At 40.5% G+C, this 23,051-nt stretch overlaps 1 protein-coding gene across 1 annotated transcript in view; it reads right to left on the bottom strand.

The window, feature by feature from the left end:
- LOC103811013 (laminin subunit alpha-4-like) overlaps positions 1–23,051 on the bottom strand; it is a 68,513-nt gene that overhangs the window by 35,998 nt on the left and 9,464 nt on the right. The window contains exons 2-3 of the mRNA XM_009083950.1: positions 9,646–9,747; positions 3,204–3,328 (exon numbers count right to left, since the gene is read on the bottom strand). Of these exons, the coding sequence (XP_009082198.1) occupies positions 3,204–3,328; positions 9,646–9,747 (227 nt within the window). The remainder of the gene's footprint in view (positions 1–3,203; positions 3,329–9,645; positions 9,748–23,051) is intronic.

The following is a 23,051-nucleotide window of genomic DNA, read 5'->3' as shown; positions in this document are numbered from 1 at the left end:
CTAAAGATGTTTCCACTTAGTTTGCAACATGTGTGAATAAATTTCTGCCAGCACAGGAATGCAACCAGACTAGTGAGTGGCAGCAGTTGCCAGCTGCAGGCCCATGGGTGCTAAAACACAGATCCTGAGTTGTACAGTGCTGGGCAGCTGTGACTGGGTTGCATCCCTTTCACACAGGACAAAAGACTCACAGCAATGGGAAAGAGCATGATCCCTGCACTGCTTGTTCCAGGAACAAACAGCATTGAAAAGAGACAAGAATTCCTGCATAATTTCAGTTCCTGACAGCATTTCTCAGCTGGTTGGACAACCAGAGTCAAATAAATCTGTGTCTAGATCTCTGCTGCCTCAAAACATTTCATTTAACCAGAGAGAACACAAAATGAGATTCTTCTCACAGACTCACAAATTAACTTCTGTGCAGATTTTACAGGAACATATTGAGAAAACCATAATAGTTTGGCAGGGCTCATCTTCTCTTACAGAGGCTAATTCCTTCACGTAGTTGAGAAAACCACATTGTGGATTTAAGTTATGAAATAAGACCAAAACCTTCCTGAAGTTTTATATTTTTTTGTGATCTTTTAGGGGAAAAAATGTTGTATAATTCCCTTGGGTTTAAAAAGAAGTAACATCTGCTGAACTGTTAAGCAAACTCCATCCTTTTTTTTTTTTTTTTTATTCCAAAGAGATGACATTAGACTCCATGTGTAATGTCCAAAAGTTACTCCAAAAGTTCCCAGGACAGCAGATATGAAGATAGTCTGGTCAGAAAATCTAGAGACACACAGCTGAATTCCAGGAAAAAATATCTGTCTGATGAGTCTGTCAGTTTACAGATTTGGTCATTTCACCTATTATGAATTCACTGGCTATTTCCAAGGTAAAACAGAGTACAAAACAACATCCTTTGGATGTTCTTAATTTAAGATATTTAATACTCCTCTGTTTCTGGTAGGGTTATTATTTTGCCATACTATGTGTGGAGTAGGCTTAATGAAGGAAAATTGAAAAAATATCCAAACCAACAAAGAACATTTTTTCTTTGAATTTAGTTACACAAGGCTGAATGTTGCTCAATTATTATTATTTGCATGTTCTGGCCCCAGCTGAAGACTGTTGCTGTGGTCAGGTCTGTCTCATGCAAGAAGCTGAACAGACAATTTCTGCCTGTTATTTAAACAGGGGTATGAGGCAAATTGGGATCAGATATTCCTCTAATTATTTCTTTCAGGACTCTTTTTGAGGGGAAACTCTGTAAAACTGAAGTGAATTTTACTGAGGTAGTTTTAAAGGAGTGGCATATCATAGAACATAGAATATTCTGAGATGGAAGGGGCCCACAAGGCTCATCAAGTCCAAGTGTTATATTGCTGCTAATGTTGAAGCATCTGCATTCAGACTCCTTGCAACTTTTGTTCTTCCTTCCCAATCCTATGCTGCTGTCCTTCTGGGTTCAGGGCTTCCTTGTTTTTGGTGGTTGGGAATACAAGAGGCATTAAGTTCCTAGCAGCAGGGCTAAGGAGCATGTTGAAGCTGGGAATGGTCCTTGGCCTTTGCTCCTATCTCCCACAGCTCTGGCAGAGAGAGGCTGTACACCAGGTCCCTGTTGGTCCCACTGCACTGAGCCCTGCTCAGTGGCCCTGTGAGCTCTCCAGCTCCCAGCTTCAGGGGGCTCTGCTGCAGAACCCAGTGGGCTGCAGAATGAGTTGGGGCTGAGTGAATGCAGACCCAGCCATGCTGTGTTAAATTGCACTGTAGGGAGGACAGACTAGACCTTGCTTGAGTGACCTTGCTTAATAGTGACTGGGTCTTGTGCAGCCCAGGTTGTGGTGGAGAGAACAGCTTCTTATACTTTCTGCTCTGTGGCCAACAAGTTTTAAAAAAAAATCACTTTGCTAAGGGAATAGCAGTGCTTCTGTGCGTTGTATTTCCACTTTTTCAGGCATTGCAGCTGCTACTGAAACTAGAGGAAGCAGTCTGCTTAGTCTGTGAGCTCACTCACTCTAAGCCTTTTTGCATCTGTGCAAAGTCAGGTTCTTCCACTGTCTCCAGAGGATTTTCTCTATAATCCAGGCAAAGCTGAAGTTTTTCAGCAATAGCTGTTCCCCACCCTCTGGGCCTTCTCTTGTGTCTGCAGCTCACTGCAAAAGCCAAGAGGTGATCTGTGGGAGTTTGGCCAGAGTGATTTTGTTCCACTGCCAGTTTGAGCCGATGCCACTGAGCAGCTGAGCCAAATACAGCTCATCCCACCTTAAGGCTTTGTGAGCAACCCTATAGCAACAGCAAACAAATACAGTGAGGAGGAAATTCCCTTTGCTGAGAAGCCCTGCTGAAAGCAGGATGGGAAACAACACAAGGGGAGTATGTACCTCCCTGAAAAATAGCCCATTGACAACTGTTTGCTAGCATCTCCTCCTCTCTGCTCTATGGTGGGATTTGCATTTGCTCTCTCCCAGAGCATGAAACTTGAGCAGGAGGAAGTTGATAATTTCTTTCAGTTGCATTACTGACATGCCACTGAGAGTTTTATGGTCATATTTTGTAGTTTTTTGGTTTGTTCGGGTTTTGTTTTGTTTGGTTTGGTTTTTTTGTTGGTTTTTTTTTTTTTTTTTGAAGGCACAAAGCATATGACAGCTGGAGCTCTTTGGCTTGGTCTTGGTTTTCTGTCAGGCTTTAGATTTTCTTACCCAAAACTAGCTGGATATCAGCTGAAGGGGCACCTTACATGTCAGAGGGTCCTCCAGCCCTTTCCTGTTAACTGTAATACAACTAATCAGATCCATCTGGAATTGACTCAGGATACTGACAGGTTATGCTTTTTTTGTGGTTGGTTTTACCCTTCAGAGGACATGGATGGATCTCTGTCTGAGCCACATAAATCCTTAATGCCATCTCCCTTGGGAATTCGTCTTTAAGGGATTCTTAAAAGTAACCAGAAAACCAAATAATCTCTCCTACATAAAAGAAGGTGAGCTTGAATTTGTTCAAATATTTTTTCCTCACTCTTGGTAAGAATTAATATGAGCACTTAAGGATATTTTACACCTTCTAAATGAAATGCTGTTTTCTGTGTTTATAAATGTGAGCAGCTGGTAGTCCTCTTATTTTCTCTCATTTGTCAAGGGCAGGAGCTTTGTCTCCTGCATCGGGAAGGGCCAAAGGCAGCACAAATCAAAGAGAAGCAAAGACTCTTAACATACTTGGCAAGCTCTGGCAAGGGGCAGGGGCAGGGCTGGCAGAATGTGGGCACTCCTCTGACCACATCACCAATGAAGCCATCTGGACACTGCTCGCAGTGCAGTCCTGTTGTGTTTCTCTGGCAGTCCTTCAGTGGAAAGAGAGAGAGTGGTGAAAGGTAAATGGAGGTGCTGTCTAATTCAGAAAGAAATCGTTTAGATGAAGACTAGGTCAAGCAGAAGAGTGGCTGATGCCAGACCTCTACCTTTCAAGGTATTGAGAGATGCAGCCAAACCAGCTCACACTGCTGCAATAAAAATGCTATAAATGGTTACAATGACCATCAGCAAGCACTGGCAAGGTGCAGTACAGGACAAAACAGACATATGTGCCTGGTAGGTGCTGGAGCAGAAGCAGCACTGCCTGTTGTCAGAGGTGCTCAGTTGTAACTGGCTGCCCTGTTTAGAACTGCTTGTGGCAGCAGGGAAAAACCCCTTTTACTGACACCTGTAAATGGATATAACTGAAAATCTGAGAGGTGGGAATCTGCCTCACCTTAATTTAGGAACCTGACCTTACAAGAGGAGGGCTTATTCTAATGGTCTTCCAAGGCACCAGCTTGCTTCAATGTGCCCTTTAGGCAGTTTTAGGGAAATTATTTCTTCAGATGGCTAATGCTTAGTGCAGTTTAGGCAGTCTGGGCTGTCTCCATGGCTAGCAGGCAGCAGACTGGTGTACTGTGTGCCCTCTAAATTTAAAGAAAGACAGGACCTGCATAGAGTGCTGCAGAGCACCTGTTAGGTAGCTAATGCTGGATGGTATGGAGACATTCCAGGGGCAATCAAAAGCTAATACTCAGCACTGCCTCTGGTGAAGTTAGCACTATGCCAACAAAAACCCACAACATCCCCCCAAGTCTCAGGGTCTTGAACATTAGCTGTGAAATCCAGAAGTGTCCTCAAACTCTGGCTATTTATTACTTTTCAGATGAAAACAGTCTTGCTACAGTGTATCAGTGTTTGTTTGTTTGTTTTCTCCCTTATTTCTTGTTCTTCTGAGAGACAGTCTTATAAAATTGCTAATACAAAGGGTTGTGCAAGGATAAATAACTTAGATAGGTAAACAGATGGAAGTGGTTTACATTGCTGTGCAGTCTGTCTTTATTTATTGCTGAGCCAGTGAAGATTGGCCTGGGGTAGATTTAGACTTCCCCTCATATATGCTGTCATATCTGAGGTTACAGAACTGCATAGCATTGCCCATGCCAGCACACCAGAACTTGATGCTGTCCCAAAATAATAATGAGTACAGCATAATGACTTGTTAAAAGATGTACATGTTTTATCTTTTTCATCTATGAGGTTTATGATTTTAAACTTTCTCTCTCCAGCCACCGTGGATGAGATGTAGTGTTAGATTTCAGAATTTCTTATGGAAGAGGGGAGATGAGGCACTGTAAGTAAACATAAAGTATTATGCAATTTTTACGGAAGTAAAGACAACTGTCTACTTAAAAAAAACCCAAGAATAGCAACAAGACATTTCTTGATCCAGTTTGGGTCAACATATCCCCTCTATGTCCAAGTTTTGATTTGTAGAACTTGTCCTGTATTAGTGAAGTGGGAGCTGATGCCTTGTCAAACCCACCTGGCCTGCTACTTTCTCAATCCATCACTTGTCTTGGCTAACTGTGACAAATGAGGCTGAGCAGGCATGAAAGCAACAGCAGCCCTTCCTCACTGTCTTGGCCTGACTTCCTTTGTGCATCTTACATAGGCTGTGTGGGGAGCAGAAACAGTGTTTGCATGTTGGGGGTCACTGTGGCAAGTTTTCAGTAGCAAACCAGTTAGGACAGCAAGTACTAAGTTTAAACATAGTTAAGAGGGAGGGAAATATCTATACCTGAGAAAATGAGTTGGCTTACAATAATGCTTTTGACAAGTACTGAGTTCTAAAACACTCTGGAGAAGAGAAAAGCTGCAGTTCAGCACTAGATTGTTGTAGTTAGTATTTCAAACATATATCACCAAGGTCACTATAGATAGTTGTAGTCCATCTTTATAGAAAAAGCAGTGAGCTATAAGCAGCAAGACTCTTTATGAAGCCAGAAGTACCTAATAAGCTGGAGAGCTTTGCTAGCTCCCTGCTGCTTTTTGCTCATGCTTGATGGATGGTTGTAGATCCACTGGCCATTCTCCAGACCAGCCTTGGCAATCATGTGGAACATATTATCCTCTTGAGCAGAACTGCCAAATCTGTTCCAGCCTTTGCACTCAGCTGTAAACCCAGACCCTTAAACACAAATCACTTATACGACAATACGCTCTATTGTAAAAAATTCCATAAAAGGCTGCAAAAGATACCAATTTATCCTTTCCACTGTTATGATCATTTGCTCTTTCTTATTTTGTAAAGGTCATATTTATTTATTTATGAGTATATGGATGCCTTATATATACTGATCATATATATATGGGACTGAGATGATAACAAACCACTTAGAGATTTTTAGGTAGACACTACAAATTTACCCTTCACCTTCTGCTATAGTGCTCTCTCCAGACTTGCTTCTTCTTCTGTATGTGTTTTCAAGCACCTACGAAGAGCTAACCTCCATTAATAGAAGAAGCCTCACAAAGGACACTGGTAACTCAGTCTAACAAAAAATTTGCCTGCATATACAACTTGATAATTTTTAAATCCTTTCAACCTTTCAATCCATTTTTTTATGTTCATCTGGAGGCACTGCCATAGTACATTGCAGTCACCTTGAGCAACTTCCTTCCCTAGAGTGTACAATCAAATTTTAAAATATGGTAAAGCCCTGCCAATTATACTACTTGCATATGATATGAGAGCTCATTGCTTTAGAAAAGCTGTTTCACCTCCCCATGCCACTCATTTCAGAGCTAGCCATCACAGCTCCTCTGAAGTCCAGTCATTTGAAGCCTGCTCCTATGTCTGAATTTTCAAATGTTGACCCCTCAATGGAGGTGCTCTAAAGAAATAGCTCAGCTGTAGGTTGCTGGTGTGGTAGCATCTGGGGGATGGTGAAAGAAGCAAAACATTCCCTTCATGTCTTCCTAACTTATTAGCAGCAAAACATGATGGGCTTTATGCAGGAGAAATGCACAGTTAACACCACATACATGCATGTTTCCAAAATCAAAAGCTAGAGTCCTATAAGTGAATTCATTTTGTTCTCTTAGCCAGGACTGAGAAAATTATGTTAAAAGTCCAAAGTCTAAAATCAACACAAAGAATTGGCGTTTCTTCCCCTACTAGCCTTACATACATCACCAGATAATGTCTTTGAACTGAAGCATTATTTGAAATCTCTATTTCATTATATCATAAATGGAGCTTACACTGTGCTGGCTCTTCTTCTTCTAACACCTGGGTGATTTTTTATCCTAACAAAATATACTGAGTGCCTTTTGAGTTTTAATCATAGGACCACGTGACTAATTCCTGTACCAGTTTTATGTGGACATCTATGCAAGAAAGCCTCTATCTGCAATATTTTCTTCTGTCTGATTATCTAATGAGGTTGTTAATTCATTGATTTGTGTCATTCAATAAACTTTTAAAGACTCATGGATTTGATTTACACACTATGAATAAAATGAGAGAAGTTTTGAAACAGAATCTCAAGATACATATGTCAGCAGAAATTAAAGATGTGAGCACTCTACCCTAAGGCATCATTAATAAGGGTTTAATTTTATTTGATCTTAAATTCAGGGCATAGGCCAAGGAAAATTTCATTAATTTGTATATGGTGGGAACTATATTTGCCAAATTGATTTGGGGGATTTGCATAATGTGATGGTCTCAGAGCATCATATGGAGTCTGACCCTTATATTTCATCCCTTTTGAAATGGAGTACTTTTTCCTTTTCATAATATCTTGCCTATTGATGCAATTCTTATAGCTCAGTTATTGCTTAAACTATAAAAATATTATTATCTACCAACTGAACACAGTGTTATTATACTTTCATGTTATCATTACTTCAAGTGTTGTTGGCAGAGTTAATGTTAAAAAACTTTGGGCAACTTCAGTTCTTCTAAAGATCTTCTGCTAAAGACATTCTGTATCTATGTCTCATGGTTAGGGTAAGATGTGGTGATGGTGGAGAGTCCACAACTGATAAAACTTGAGAACACTGTTGCATCTCAGATATCATACTGATAGAAATGGAAGATGCAATAATAATAATATGGACTTATTTTTTAATAGCCCATTAAAAACTAACTGAGTGCAGGAAATTTCATGTCTTACTGTCAGGTGTAGTGGTTATCACTGCAAGAATTATTGGAGTAGTCTGCCCAAAAATTTGAAACAGAGAAAATAGTGAGCTCTCTGTACCATGTAGTGCTATCTCTGTGCAGGAACTCCCAGCTATACAGGTACCTACTCCTTTCTCCCCAGTCTCAGCCAGATTTGTACCTGTCCTTCCCCACATCAGTCCTTAGGGAAGGCAGTTTTGTCCACTGATTCTAATACAAAGCATATTACCAAACCATCAGGTCACCTTTTACTAGGTTACATTCATTCATTCATCTAACATGCATCTTTCTGCTGTAATTCAAGCTCCATCTTTCTCTAAGCTTTTCTTCTCCCAGGTTTTCTCAGTCACATTTTTCAGTTTAACAGTTTCATTAGTCTTCCAAGCTTCCCTGGAAATTTCCAGATCCTCAGAAAATTCCTGTTACTGCAGCCCCCATGGGCATCTCTGCTCTGTTTTATGCTGTCAAACCCTTGAAACCTCTTTTCATTCTGCTCTTCCCCTCTCCTTTTCACTCTTATTTCACTTAAGCCTTTTCACTGTTCCTCTTTATTCGGAAGTAAATGACCTGAATTTAATGGCTTTTAAAATAATTCAGATAAACTATCAAAGGGCTTATTTGAACTAAAGTAGTAAACTGGGGTTTAGTTTTTAGCTTTGTTCCTTACTACCTGGCTGATTCCAAGAGTTTAGAATCCTGGAGAAACACCAGTCAGGGCCCATATACTTTCAGATTTTTTCCCGTTGATATGGTAACTTTCTTCTTTTTTTTTTTTTTTCTTTTGTTAATGAAACCTTGCTTGACATCAGCCTTATTTCTGTAGAAGACAGGAAACAGGTCTTCAGTTGTGTTTGTAAACTGAGAATACAATCACTTCCCCACCTCATATATTCTACTCCAGAAACTCTCTGGTGACATGAGAAGCAGATGTTTGACAAGCTCTCTCTCTTGTTCCCAAGTCTTCCATCAGAAGTGTCCTCTTGGCATCATTGTAACTTGATGCTATGGGGACAATCCCATGAGCACAAGCCTTGTGCATGTGAAGGAGAATAGCTGGGAATGCCTGGCAGTGTAAAACAACTTTAGAAAATTTAGTATTAAAACACTAAGCCAATATGTGTCCGGCAGAAAGCAGCCAATTCTAAGCACATTACAGTGGCCAAGCCATAATAATTGTTCCTGGGCTGAGCAGCTGCACTGTCTTCTTCCCACAGAAATTAAAAGAGTAGGAAATATGCCATGGAGCATGACTTTATGTATTTGTATAACTGAAAACTTGATAGTGGCTGCAACGATGCAAAGTATGTGAATATAATCAGGCCATTTTATGAAGAGATAAACTGAGGGCAAAGGTTTATGACTTGTCAAAAGTAACACATGGCAGAGCAAAGAGTTCTGGGCTCTACTCCTGCTTTACAAGCCTGCAAAGAGTATACTAGTGCCTAGCTCTTGCTATGTGTTTCAGATACATTACACTATTAACTTCCATCATTTTTTTTTTAATGTATGAGTGCTCTGATTGCCCACTAGTAGTTGGGATTAGTTTTACTGTGCTGTTTTTTCCTCTGGAGCTACAAGTGTTTAACTATTACTAACACACAGCTTTCTGTATGAGCTGATTCTGAGTGAGACTGAACATATGGGAAATTGTAACACTACCTTGGAGTTCAACATGCTCTTCCCTTGGTGTATTATTTCAACCTTCTCATGTTGTTCCTTCACAGCAGGAGGCTGCCATGCAGCAGAATTGCTATGGATAACACATGTATATACACTCACAGGGGTCACTCACCACTGTAAATTGTTTACATTATATACAGCACTGTATTCATAAAGGGGACAATGAAATGTGTTTGAATTTATACATTTTTTTTTCTCCAGAGGTATGCAAAACTCTTTCCAGATTTTTGATGGACTAAAACTTTTCCCCAGAATACGGGTTCTTACAAATACTGCATGCAGGAAGTGTTTTGAATCTGCAGAGATAATTTAAGAAAGTGAGAATGAAAATTGACTAGGGTAATCTCATTAATGTATTGAACTTGGCCCTACTTGTGATCACTCCTCAGCAAAAAGCTCCTGTGGTACAGACACTGCTTTTCTTGTGTATTGAAACTGAGCATTAGTGTTAATAGAAGAGTTGGACAATCAGAGAAGACAGGAATTCCTTACCACACAGATTCCAGATCCATCAAGGCATCTGTTTGCATTACCATTACAGTTGCAAGGAGAGCATTTTCCTGAGCTGGTACGATAAAATCCTTCTTGGCATCCCTGCAATGAAAAACAAAAGTATTTCCTATGCACATGTGTTTGGAGAGTTAGGTTTGGCTGAGAGGAGGGGAAAGCAAGAACCACAACCATCAGGTCTCCCCAGAGCACAATGCACAACTCCACCGTAGCAGACCACACACACTGCTGAACTCGAGTCCTTTCTTTCACTCTCTGCCCTGGTGCTTGCCTTTTTGCCTTAGAGTATTTAAGCTGTCAGCATCCCTGCCTGTGTGCTATCCCTAACCAGCAGTGGGTGTGGAGCTGGCAGATTCTTACTGCACTTTGTACTGGAGGATGAGTTAACCAGAAGTGATAATCCTTGTTCAGTAAAGGTGTATTCATAGGAAAGGAATAGCTTTTACTTAAAAAACAAGAAAAGCTTTAAACAGTTTGCTTTACACTAAAGCTTTGATGAGCTTTGGATGAATAACCTACAGGAGACAGAAATGTACCTACATAGATCAATGCCCTCCTGAAATGTGGCTGTGCCTGTTATATATAATTTAGTACTTTTGATAACTTGCTCAAATTAAACAGAAGACTGTAAATATCTAGATCACCTTCTTTTAAATTCTAGTTAAAGCAATAATTTAAGGAATCAGAAATACAAAGCTTTTAAGATGCCCAAGACTGAAAAGTAAAAATAAAATAAAAAAGGATAGCTTTTCTTTGACATGTTAGGTGTAAATTCCTGTTCTCCACTGAGAAACTTCTCCCTCATTGTGCAAAGCTGGTGAGACATGCACAGGATGACCTCAGGAGCAACCTCTGTGACTCAGGCAGCACCTGCTCACCTTGTGCAGTCTCCCTGTGTCACATGTATCATGTTAGATCCATGCAGACTCAGGAATTTTTGGATCCTAAATATCTTACCCTGGTCTGACTCTTGCAATATTGTTCCAGAATACATGTGAAGGCACTTGCATGTCATTTAGCTCTTAAAGAATTGTTTACCACACTCTGTTTCTACTATCATTTGCAAACAACATCCCTAAGGTGGCTATCAGAGCCTGAGGTATGCCAGGCTCTCCTGGAATATTTTTTGTGTCTGTCTCTAAAGCACTTTGTGTGTCCTGTGGCTCTTGAGCTCACCTACCCTCGGGAAAAGTGGGAAAAGTTCGTGACTTAGAAAGGTATGAGCCTTCTTGCATTCCTCTGAGCCAGCAGAATTATTATATTGTACTGACCAAATTAGGATTAGATTTCCTTTGTATATTTCTCTTCCTTATTTTCCTGGGTTGCCCTGAAATCAAAGATGATTTTTCTTTCTGCACTGTTTCTCATGCCCACTGTAAGCTATGGCATGAACTGCAGGTCTATCAGATGCTACCTCCACCAGTGGCAAAACTGTCCTGTGAGTAGTAGTGCTAAATATCCCTGCTGGTGGCTGGGGCTAGCTGACTCTGGCACTGGGCTATGGCCGTTTGCTTCTGAGACCTGCACTTGCATGTCTGCATGGTGCTGTAGTTAAGGTTGTGGAGCACTGGGTAGCAAGAGACAGCAATCCTGAGTCTCATCTGCATGTAAGCTTCCATTCTCAAGGTTGCAAGGATGGGTAGGTGTATCTATCCAGCCAGACAAGCTGCTTGTTTAGAAAACAATGAATCTTATGAGATTGCTGACAACAAGCTTGAAAAACAAAGTTTAGAAATGAATCATAGTCCAGTCTTATCCCAGAGAACTCTGAGAAGCTGGGATGAACATAAATGGAAAACTCAGCTGCCTTTACCATCCCTGGACAAAATATTTTATCTAGTTTGCTTTGGAAACTCTTTCTTTGATAATAACTCCTAGGAGAAATAGCCTTCATGACACAACCACTTTGGGACAGCAGAAATACTGTCTATTTGCTGCTTGTTTGCTTCTGTTGTTTAGTCTTAACACAGAGTGTTAGGACTGGCTCCCGCCAGACTGAGGATTGCAGCTGAATGATTACACCATGCACTGTGGAAGTGAGACAGTTTCTAAATGGAAAACAGATTCTTATCCCAGTGTCTGCCTTTGCAATACTTCTTTCCACCCATACAGATTTAAAGCTTGCTATATTCTCTGATGCCCCTTAGCTGGTGGGTGGTCCTAGCTGGTCCATAAGTGTCTGCCCAAAAGCTTTCTTGGTTTTGCAGGTCTAAGCAGAATAATTTTTTACTGAATTTTAGTGAATATAGACAATGGAAATGGAGGAGAGTGTGTAAAGGTATGTATGAAAATCCTTCAGTCAAGATTATCTCATTTATACTTAAACTAAGGGTATGCCTGCATTAGCCATGAGTGAGCCTTGAGTTAGTCCACACACATAGCAGTAACAAGTTAGGTGCAGTTCAGTGCAACACCACTGGTTCCAGTTGTATGAGCAAGGGTTGCACAGTCTTTGCTGAAGCCCACTGGGAACCAGTTTACCTCCTATGCTGAGCAGACACACTTACCAGTTCCTCAAGACATCTGGCTCAGTTTAGGGTCCCTTTGCTATTTTCATTGTCAGAGCCCCTCTTGAAAATGAGATACAGGATCCCAAGTCACCTGGGTTGTCTTTATTGCACATTTTTCCCCATATTATTCAATTCATCATACAAACTTGGAAGGTGCTGATGCTCACTATTTTAATACAGTACTTTAAACCATGGGTTGCATCAATGTGAACCAGAAATGAGGTATTGACAATCAATGCTATGAGAGAAGACGGAACGAGGGGAAAATGGAATCCAGATTGTTTCCTTTGGGCTCAGAAGTTTGCTCAGGCATCCTCAATTATTCTGATATATTTTTGTTGCTCCTTGCCCTACAAGTGATAATGGAGTGATTGGTTGGTTGTTCCAGGGCATGAGCCAACATCATATTTACAAAAAGAAGTGTCAGAGTGTTGAGCTAATTGAGGAATTCAAATTGTCAGATGTTCTGGGAGCACAAAATAATTGCAGACAAAGCACAAACAGGTCTGGAACAAAATGGAAATACCCTCCCTGAGTAACCATTATGTAGGCAATGGAGTGAGGAACATCTTTGTCTGCTGTCTGTGAACAGTGAAGTAGGCCAAAATGTTAGGTCTGCATTAGTAATTGTGTCTTCACTATTACTAGATTAATTTTTACCCTGAGACACAAGGTTTGTTCCAGTTCAAACTGAAAAGCCTAACTGAAAGTGGATCTTGCTGATCTCCTAAAAAGTTTTACACCCGTGGGGCATTTATTCCCCCCCCGCCTTGCATCTGGATTTAATTATTATGTTACATAAAAACAAGAACCAGCTGCGTACTCAAAGTGCTGTGGAGCCTGTAGTCATATTCTGTTTCTTCAGACACTTCTGCTGCTCTGGGTGCAAGATGGGACTAAAGACGGAAGACAATCCACATATACATGGTATGAATTTGCTCCCATACTATATTCTAGCAGTCCCACTGGTTTCATTGAAGCTAGTCCTGATCTGCACCTGCATAACTGAGTGCAGACTCAGGTCTCCCCTTCCTGCTCTGCTGCCAGCTAGCAGCAGTGGTACAGCTGTGCCTAGATAGGTGTGTTTGCTGTGACCCTTTTCTGGTTTGCTTTTCCCAAAAGAAGAGTGCTGAGCTGGTAACATGCAGAGTGTTCTCTGTTCCTACATCTGCTTCGGTCAGCTGAAGAAGGGCAAGGTGTGGTTTCAGGCACTGGCTTGTGATCATCCATACTGAATGAAGCTTCATTTTCTGCCTTGATTTTGCTCCTTGGCAGATTGTGATGTTCCTGCCAATGACCCAGCACGGCTCAGAGTGTGGCATCGGTGCTGCTCCCATTAGACAGTCTGTATGAGTCTGCTCTTTTCTGGGCAAAAATGGAGAGTGTTTCAGCACATGGACATGGGCTGTGTTATGCTACTTGACTAGGAGGTCTCCACACTGCTTTATTCAGTAATTCAGATGTAGCCATAGACTCTCTCATCTAATGGTAAGAAAACATGGCATGTTTCTTTAGTTAGTACTGGAACTTGTGACTTTCTTGCAAATATATAAACGCACAAAGGGTCTCTTTCTTCCAGAATAAAAGGCTCCCTTGGATCCACATCAGTGTTTGTTATTTCCAGAGTTTTCTCTTGAGTGCTGGGGGACACGAAGGGATGTGTATTCAGGGTTAAATGGTCTACATTAAGACATTTCATCCTTTGTTATATCCATTATACTCATGCCTACCAGTCTTAGACCAGGAATCTCATTACATCTGGTTCGAAACAAACCCATAAGAAAAAGATGATACTTACTTCCAGGACTATTGTAAAAGAGGAGACAGCTGGTGCACTTGGGCAACTGGTGCTGAGGAACAGCACACAAAGTAGTAGTCATGGTGCATCAGCTGCCAAGTCACTGCTAGGTTTAGTGTTAGCTGAGCCTTGGTCACAGCTTGCCAGCAGTGTTGTGCTCTCTGCTACTACACATAGAGTCCAAAGGTGTGCTTCCTTCCAGGTCTGAGAAGGATCCTCAGGGGGCTACACAGATGCTAAGGCATGAGGACAAAGATCAAACTTTATGCTATTAGTAGATTCTCACTTCAAAGGTCTGTTCCAGATTGTAAAAGTGAATGCAGCCTGGGCACAGCTGAACCCAATACACTCATAGTGATGATATGAAAATTAACTTAATGAACATAATATCACATGTCTACCTGAAAAAATACAAAGAAGTTCTATACTGTGTCACAAACCCCTGTATTTTGTGTAGAAGGGTGATTGTTGATGATGAGGCAAAAATGCAAGTTCTTTTCGTTTCTGGCAGCCCCTACACGTTACTTCTTCATATGGCAAGAAGTTAAATAAATGGCTGTGGCATAATTTATGGTATGCTACCCAAGTCATAGTAACTGTCTCAGATCATGTTCTTTTAGCCTTCAGTGGAAGAGAATTAAATTAATTCTCATTACCTGTCATCTGGTGATGGCCAAGTACATATATAGATAGCTATGGTTAAGTTAACATACTACGGCTTGTTTGAATGCTTTATCTTTGATGCTGTTGCAAGTTCATTAGACATATCATATAATTTTGAAAATATATTTGTGTATTTGAGTTTTCATTTTTCTGCAGCCTGACCTGTTCTGTAAAGATGGTAAAAATATCATCAGAAGACACATACCTAAGGGAGTCACAGTCTGAGAAGTGTGAAATCTGGCATAACAGGCTATCTCTGTTGTGGTTTAACTCCAGCCAACAGCCAAGAGCCATGCAGCCTACCAAGAGCTCACTCTCCCACCAGCAGGATGGGGGAGAGAATCAGAAAGGTAAAAGTTAAAAAACTCGTGGGCTGAAACAGCGACAGTTTAATAAGGAAAGCAAAAGCTGCACATACAAGCAAAGCAAAACAAGAAAATTAATTCACTGTTTCCCATGGGCAAGAGGTGTTCAGCACCTCTGGGAGAGCAGGGCCCCATCACACATAATGGCTTATTGGGAAGACAAACACAATCACTCCAGATGTCCCCCATTCCTCCTTCCTCCTCCCACCTTTATATACTGAGCATGTTGCCATAAGGTGTGGAATATCCCTTTGGTCAGTTGGGGTCACCTGTCCCAGCTGTGTCTCCTCCCAATCTCCCATGAACCCCCAACTTCCTTGCCAGAGTGGCAGAAAAGGCCTTGGCTCTGCGTAAGCTCTGCTCAGCAATAACAAAAACTATATTATATTATCATCCCTGTGTTCTGCACAAGTCCAAAACATAGCCCCATGCTAGTCACTGTGAAGAAAGTTAACTCTACCCCAGCCCAGTACAGCACACTCTCAGTCAAAACATTTATGGAAAACTGTGACACATATTGTGAATTATTTGCATAATAATATTTATTACTTGACATAGATTGATCAATGATTTTGCAACTGTGGGACCCTCAGAAGTCCTCAGTCTTATGGAATGAAAGAAAAGAAGAAGAAAACAAGCTCTACTTGAACATTATCAAACTTTGCCTCAGAACTCAGTGCAAAGAAAACAGAAAATAGAAAAATGTTGCTCCTCTGATATAACAGGCATCATATCAGCCATAGATACCTGTAAAAGTAGGACATATGAATAAATCAAGTCCAAGTTTTTAATGCATTGATGAAAATAATCAGACAAATTGAGGGGAGCAATGTTCCTTCTTGACAGCTCCACATCAAGGTGTAATGTTTATCTGAAGGGAACAGTTTAGACAAACAGAAGTTTAGGACTCAATTAATATCAAACCCCTGAAACTCTACATCTTTTGCTATACAGGGGTGAGTGAATACTCTAGACATCCTCAATCCATTTTAAAATCCTTGTGCCTAAACCAGAGACCAGTCTGCTGGAAGTGCATGGCATTGCCATGGAAACATCTGCTCCTTGAGGACATTTCCAAACCCAACACAAATAAGCTTGCTTTTGTTTATTTTTCTTTATGAGCAGTATTTGGAATAGGCAGCCACAGTTCTGAGGCCTTTTTGAAGATTGTTTGCTTAAGCTAACCTGAGATAAATAGCCTACTGCCCTTCCTAAAAATAAAGATGTTTTCATGTTTGAATATCTCCCAGTGCTTTCATTTATACAATTATTTATTAGAAATAAGAACATGAGAGAAACAGGGCTGAGAAAGCAGCCTTCTACTGTACATTTGATGTTATTTCAGTTTCTCTGGTTTCCTCAGAATAGGTAGGACTACTTTCCAAAGAGATTCCCGTTTTTTGATCACGTACAACAGGACCTTCACTTTCAGAAATACTCAAATCCCAGCCAAGAGCTCACAGAAATCTTGCCAAAGATTCAGCATTCAGCAGGTCTCACCCAGCATGTCTATGTCAGCCCTGAAGACAGTCCCAGGCTGAGCCCCAGAGGACCTCTGTGCCCCAGGTGCAGTGCTGAGCTAACACAGCTGTGGCTGTGCTAGTGTGAGTGCATCCTGGCCAGCAGCCTCAGCAGCTGCTCAGCAGGACTGCCTGTGTAGGAAGACCAAACCACAGCAGGCTGGGAGTCATCAGCATGGAGACATCCACATGGGAAGAAGCCAGCTGGGACACCCTTTGCATGGTTTGATTTCTTCTGTACTGAAATGCGTCTGAAGTAGGTCAGGTGTGCCTGTTGCTCTCTACTGACTGCAAAGGGGCACTTGGAGGGCTAGCTCATGTGTGAGTGTCAGCAATGCATACAGAGTCTGGAGAGATTAATCCTATTGCATGTCAGATGTGCTGTGCCTTGTAGATGGCACAGATATGCCATAGATCTGACCAAACTGCTGGACACAAGTTATTCTCTTCCTACATTTGAGTTAGGTTGATTTTGACCAGTTCAGGGCATGATCATGAGATGTTTCCCTTTGTTCAGACAGTGTTTCCTCTGATATTTGCAGGTAACTTTCCAAGGGAGATGTATTATATGTCTCTACACTGGTGCCACCTCTCCCACTGAATGCTTGTGCACTCAAAAATCTGCAAACAGAAACTTTTCAGACCACTTCTGAGATATGTTTGGTTTTTCCTTTGGGAAGCAGAGAACATGCAGGTATGCTAGCACCTTTAGTAAAGCTATAATATTTAGGAAGAGTTTCAAAGTATCACTATCTGGAAATTGATTTTATTGCTACAAGTAGCTCAGTCCTTCTTCAACTTCATGGCTTTGGACAGCATAGAACATATTTAGGAAAGAAATCCGTAATAAATTGTTAGTAAGACTTTGTATTGTCATCCAAAAATTTTGGTTCTCACTGCAGTGACTTTAGTTCTAATACATGCCTATGAGATACAAGATTATCCCACACTATCTGGAAATTGATTTTATTGCTACAAGTAGCTCAGTCCTTCTTCAACTTCATGGCTTTGGACAGCATAGAACATATTTAGGAAAGAAATCCGTAATAAATTGTTAGTAAGACTTTGTATTGTCATCCAAAAATTTTGGTTCTCACTGCAGTGACTTTAGTTCTAATACATGCCTATGAGATACAAGATTATCCCATTTTACAGAGAACTGATTCCTGTTTTTTTTGCTGTCATATTAGTGCTGCCATATTCATTCATGGCTCAAGTTGAAGTTAAGCACTGTAGATACAGCTAGAAAGAAGAGCTCTGATGCTGTGAGTGACTTTGACAATCTCTGGACCTGGTGACCTCAGTAAGTCTCCCCAAATAACCATGCAGCAAAGGTCTAGCAGAGAATGAACCATGACCCCCATTCTAAGGACATCTTCTGATTCCATACAAAAGGCACACCTTTTCTGCACTGAAAATACTGCTTTGCCAAATTGGGATGTAAATAAACAAAGTGTTTGAATCCATCGACATTATAGCTTAAACCCACTCTGGGCAGGCACAAAATCTATGGCTTATCATGCTTGGAAATCACTAACCACAAAACTGTCTTCTTTAGCTTGGACAAATACACAAGTTATTTCTGGTGATTCATTCAGCAAGAAAGTAGTGGGGGCCCCAACACGACTTCTACTTTTCAGCTCAGGCCATAATTTACTTCCAGTGCCTTTAAATATGGATTTTTAAAATCCATATGGTCATTTGACATTTTCTTGCTTCCTGAGAGCAAACTAACAGACATTTTAAATTCCTCAGGTCAAAGACATGTTATTCCTAAGCATAGAAACAAAGATTTAATTCTTCAGTCTGCTGGGAAACTTTATCCAACCAAAAAGAGCTGTGATAACACTGCACCCCACTGTGCTGACCTTCCTGCCTTTGGTGACCTGCAGGAGAAACTTCTCTCCATTTGTTGCCAAAACATAAAATCCAGCAGATGTACAGTAAACACTGTGTACAAGTGCAGCTCATTGCTGGGCCATGCTACTGGTGTGCAGCAGACTGAGGAGCCCTGGGCTCTTTGCCATCTGACACAGCCACCAAGCAATGTAATGACCATGGAAAAGGTGCTTAACTGCTGGAGGTTAAATTTTGGCTTGAGAATTCAGTATATTGTAGTTCAGTATAGTGTAGATTTTAGGAGTATCTTTTGACTGCATGGGTTTTCAAAAGTGTGTGCATGGGGATGGAGAAGGGTTAAGCTGGGGGGAAGGATATAGCTTAGTTTTTCTGCAGGACCCTGGTGCTGACTCAGCACTGCTGGTTGCTGCCTTGTTCCCAGAGGACTGGATGGACTTGCATGTTCCCTAGAAAACCTGTGAACTGCATTTGCTGCACAGGGTCAGCAGACAGGAAAACCTGCACACATTTCCCCCTTTTCTTAATGCGTGGGCAGCACCTCTGAGCCCATCAGAGACTGAGTTTACCAGACTGATAGGCTGTTTATTAATTAATTCTTTCTTTGAATGGTTGACATGGAGATGCCTTTAAGTTATGGAGAAGAAGTCCCATATCTGGTGGAGGATGAACTGCCAAAAGCTTTTATTCCCATCTCACATTTTACCCAGCCAATGTTTCACTCATCCAGGCAGTGTGTGATGTCCCAGTGCACTTCACACCTAGGCTTTTCCACTGTTGTGGATGAGTAAATCAGTGGGCTAGCACCACTTCTTGCTGAAAATGCTTTGGGAGCAAGTATTGACTACAGCTGAGAAACACTGTTAAGCCAGTTTTGGGATGAGTTTAACATTAGAATTATGCTGTTTTTATCTGTGCCCAGGAGGCAGTATATATTCTAAAGGTACATGTATGATATCTGAGCAGTGTGTGTCAGCAGGTAATCTGCCTTTCCTATTTGGCCTAGTTGACCATGAAAGGTTGACTTGCCACACTTCGTAACTAGGAGATATCAAATCACCAAACCCAGTACCAGATGCTATCAGATGCCTCTGTATGACTCCTGATTCCTGTTTTCCAAAAAGCTAAGGCCATCAGAGATTATTGCATGAAAACAGTGCTTGTAATATTTGCAGCTTTGAATATTATTTGGCATTGCTCCTCTTCTTCACAGCTTTTAGTCTCATCTGTTCCACACAAGATCACTAGAGTGTTCACAAGATTGCCAGCAATGTGTAATCAAGAATTGCAAGCAAAGCTTTGCATTTTTTAACATAATACCTGCTAAGGGAGAAGCTTGAGAGGGTGGTCTCGTGAGCTGTTCTCTTAACAGCTGAAATGGTTGAGATAACAGATGGCTGTATTTCAACAGTTTGATTATTGTTACTCCTCCAACCTGCCAAAAGGTTCCATCTCTACAACTACATTTGATCTAACTACTGTAGACCACGTGGACAAAAGATCTGATGATCTGATGGATACTATAAGAAGTGTGTGACTTGGGATAGAATTTGTCTAATTAAATTCTCTCTGCTTTGCTTTGTTCTGGCTTTTTGAGGCATGAGAGAGAAAATATCTCTAGAAGCTGTCCTTGGCCTCTTCATATAAAAGTACTTGATGACAGCTCTGATATAGTCCTGTCACTCATATCCCTGCCACTTTTTTTACAATTGTAACTATATAGTTGCATATAATTTGTTTATTAATTTCTTCTAGTCCTTGTTTCCCCAAAATTTGAATTTTGTAAAGGAGAAAGAATACTTATATGGATAGACACTTGTGCAGTTACAATTTCCTCAAAAGCATAATGAGCACTTGTAGCAGTGAGGAGTTTGCTGCAGATAGCATGTTCCAATAGGCTTGTTTATGTACAGTGAGGCATTGATGAAATCCATGGCCCCTCAGTTTGTATTTATAGCATACATTCACTCTGGCTTTTATTTATAGGTTACCTTTTAGTCTTGTCTATATTATATGTCTCTCTTGTTGGCAATGAGGCTTGAATGTAATTTAAACAGTCTTACAGTAAATGCCAACCAGATGAGATGGTTGTTCATTGGCCCTTCTTGGGGGAGGCCTCTGTACTTCTCTTGGGCTATATCTATTAATGGAGCATCTGAACATTACGCTTACGTTGTGGATCTCCACCTGCCCCCATTGGCTCCCACAGCCATTCTGCTGTTGCCTTGTTTTCTATTTATTCTCATGTCCTCCCTGTTCTGCTTTCCATTTGTCCTCCTACTCCTCTTCTCCACATTGCCTTTCCCTGCACCTGGTTCTAGTCACTCATCCACTTTATGACATACTCTACACCTCTCATCTACAAGCACTTCCACAGCAATAGTTTCATTATATTGTTTGAAATTAACATTCCTTTTCATTAATATTCCTTCTCACTGAACAGGTAAGAAACTAATCACTTTGTTTTCATGCATGAGATTCTCTGTCCCGAACTATGTTCATAAGTATACTGGGACTTGAGAAAATACATTCTTCTGCTCACGTCTTGTCTGACGATGAACATTACTCTTACACTCAGTTTCTTGATCTGTAAAATAGAATAATGACTTCAGCCACTCAGAGAAGTCAAAGCTGGAAGGGACCTCTGGAGGTCAACTGGTCCAACACCCCTGCTCAAGCAGGGCCAACTGGAGCTGATTATTTGGGACTGTATCCAGATGTACCCAATGTAATCTGCAGCAGCATACACAATGTAATCCCAGATTACAGTGTCCCAGATGTACCCAATGTACCCAGCAGTGCCACACCTCAACAACATTTCTTTTAAGAGAACTAGTCAGAACCACCAGGAATAATGAATATGCCCTCATGGGCAGTCATTTCTGGTAGTCATGTTATGCTTGTTTCAGATGCCTGCAGAGAATATAAAACTGTTGGTGGACCCAAGACTTCTACTCTTCTTAATCCAGTGCTGAGACCTTTTTTCTGTTCCAGCTGTGGTTATATTTTAAAGACATTTTGGTATGTACACAGCACTGCTTGACACTGTGTTGCCTTTCCCATTCTTTCTCTCCATCCTTTCTAAGGGGTAGACCTCACTCTGGTATTTGAAGGCAACTTTTATGAGTGACCTGCAATGATTTATTGCTGCAGCATACCAGATATATGAAAAGGATTAGTTAAAGAGTGCAGCAAGAAAGAATTACATTTCAGTGATAAAATTTCCCATGGAAAATTGAAACAAACTTTGTAAGAAAGCTTTTAAGATATTTAAGGAAAATCCGTTTTTATAATAAGAGGAAGGAAGTATGAATATGGAAAAAATCTATTTGATGTAGGAGGGTTTCTTTTTTGTTAAAATATCTTTCATGGCATTTGTTTTTGTTAGATATGGTAATTAAAGCATTTTTCTCTTCTTGGAAAAACAAATGAAGAGCAGGACCTCTTACTCAAGGTACAAATAACATTAGTTCTGCTGGTAACTTCCCCTTTAACCTGTCCTGTTAATTTCTCTTAATTTACTACATGCATCTTCCTAGACCAGATCTTGGCTATGCAGGAAATTTCTGTGAGTTCTTTCAACCACTGATTTAAACTATAACTAATTTTAAAAATACAATGCCCTGGTGATGCCCTTTATTCAGAGCTGTCAAACTTCACTCTAAGTTATCATTTGAAGAAATAAATGGTTTCAAATTCCCAGACCCTGAGTAAGAACAAATTCAAGATTGTCTTTGTACTTGAACCTATAAATCCCTATGAAGAGACATTTCAGAGGGATCTTTGTCTTCCTCTGGAGAATGAGGCCCTCAGAAGTTAATAACTGACCTGTTGGACAGACATGCTCTACCATCAAATAGTCGTAGAGAGGGACAGACAGAAATCCTGCTCTACACCATGAGATATCCCACAACAGGCAGGTAAAAGTGGATGTCTACTCTGCAATATTTTTTTCGCTGTTGTTTTTTGCTAAATTTATCTGAGCTTTGTAGCCACACAAACCTAGAGAATTAAAAACAAACAAGCTTGCTCACCATCTTCCCCTGGGCCTCCCAGCTCTATTTATAATTTCTGTAAGCCTTCATTATCTCTGGTCTACAGTATCAAATTCTTCTGAACTAGAAAGTTTGCATTCTAATTATTATTACTTAAGAAATTAATTCAGTGTGTGACATCACAGCTAGGCAATTAATTACTCCATTTAATAGGACACTACAGCTGTTAGAGAACTGTCTGCATGCAAAAAGCCACTTCAGAGTATTTACCATTTCAAGGTCAGAAACCTCATGCAAATTAGGCATTTGCAATTTCAATTTTATTTTTAAAACTGTAAACATTCCTGAGAGGAACAAATTTTCTAGCTTAGTCTCCAAATCAATATTCATGATAGTTTTATAATAAGCACCCTGGTGTAGTACATTAAATTCCTGTATTGTTCTTTTAAATTTCTGACATTGTTAGCTGTGAAATATTTATTACTTGCAGTGTCCCACTGATGTTGTAAAATAGGAATTAACAAGAAGTTCATGAAGAGTTTTGGGTACAATGCTGGTAATCTTTTTTTTTATCCACTTATCTTGACAGGTATCTCAGTTCTAATTGCATTTAATGAGATCGCAAACTAAAGCAATTATGTGAATTACACACTAACAAGCCTTCTATTTTGTTATTTAAC

The sequence above is a fragment of the Acanthisitta chloris genome, unplaced genomic scaffold (genome assembly GCF_000695815.1).
Source record: "Acanthisitta chloris isolate BGI_N310 unplaced genomic scaffold, ASM69581v1 scaffold11321, whole genome shotgun sequence".
In the NCBI taxonomy this organism is placed as follows: Eukaryota; Metazoa; Chordata; class Aves; order Passeriformes; family Acanthisittidae; genus Acanthisitta; species Acanthisitta chloris.
This window is presented reverse-complemented; position numbering and strand designations above follow the sequence as displayed.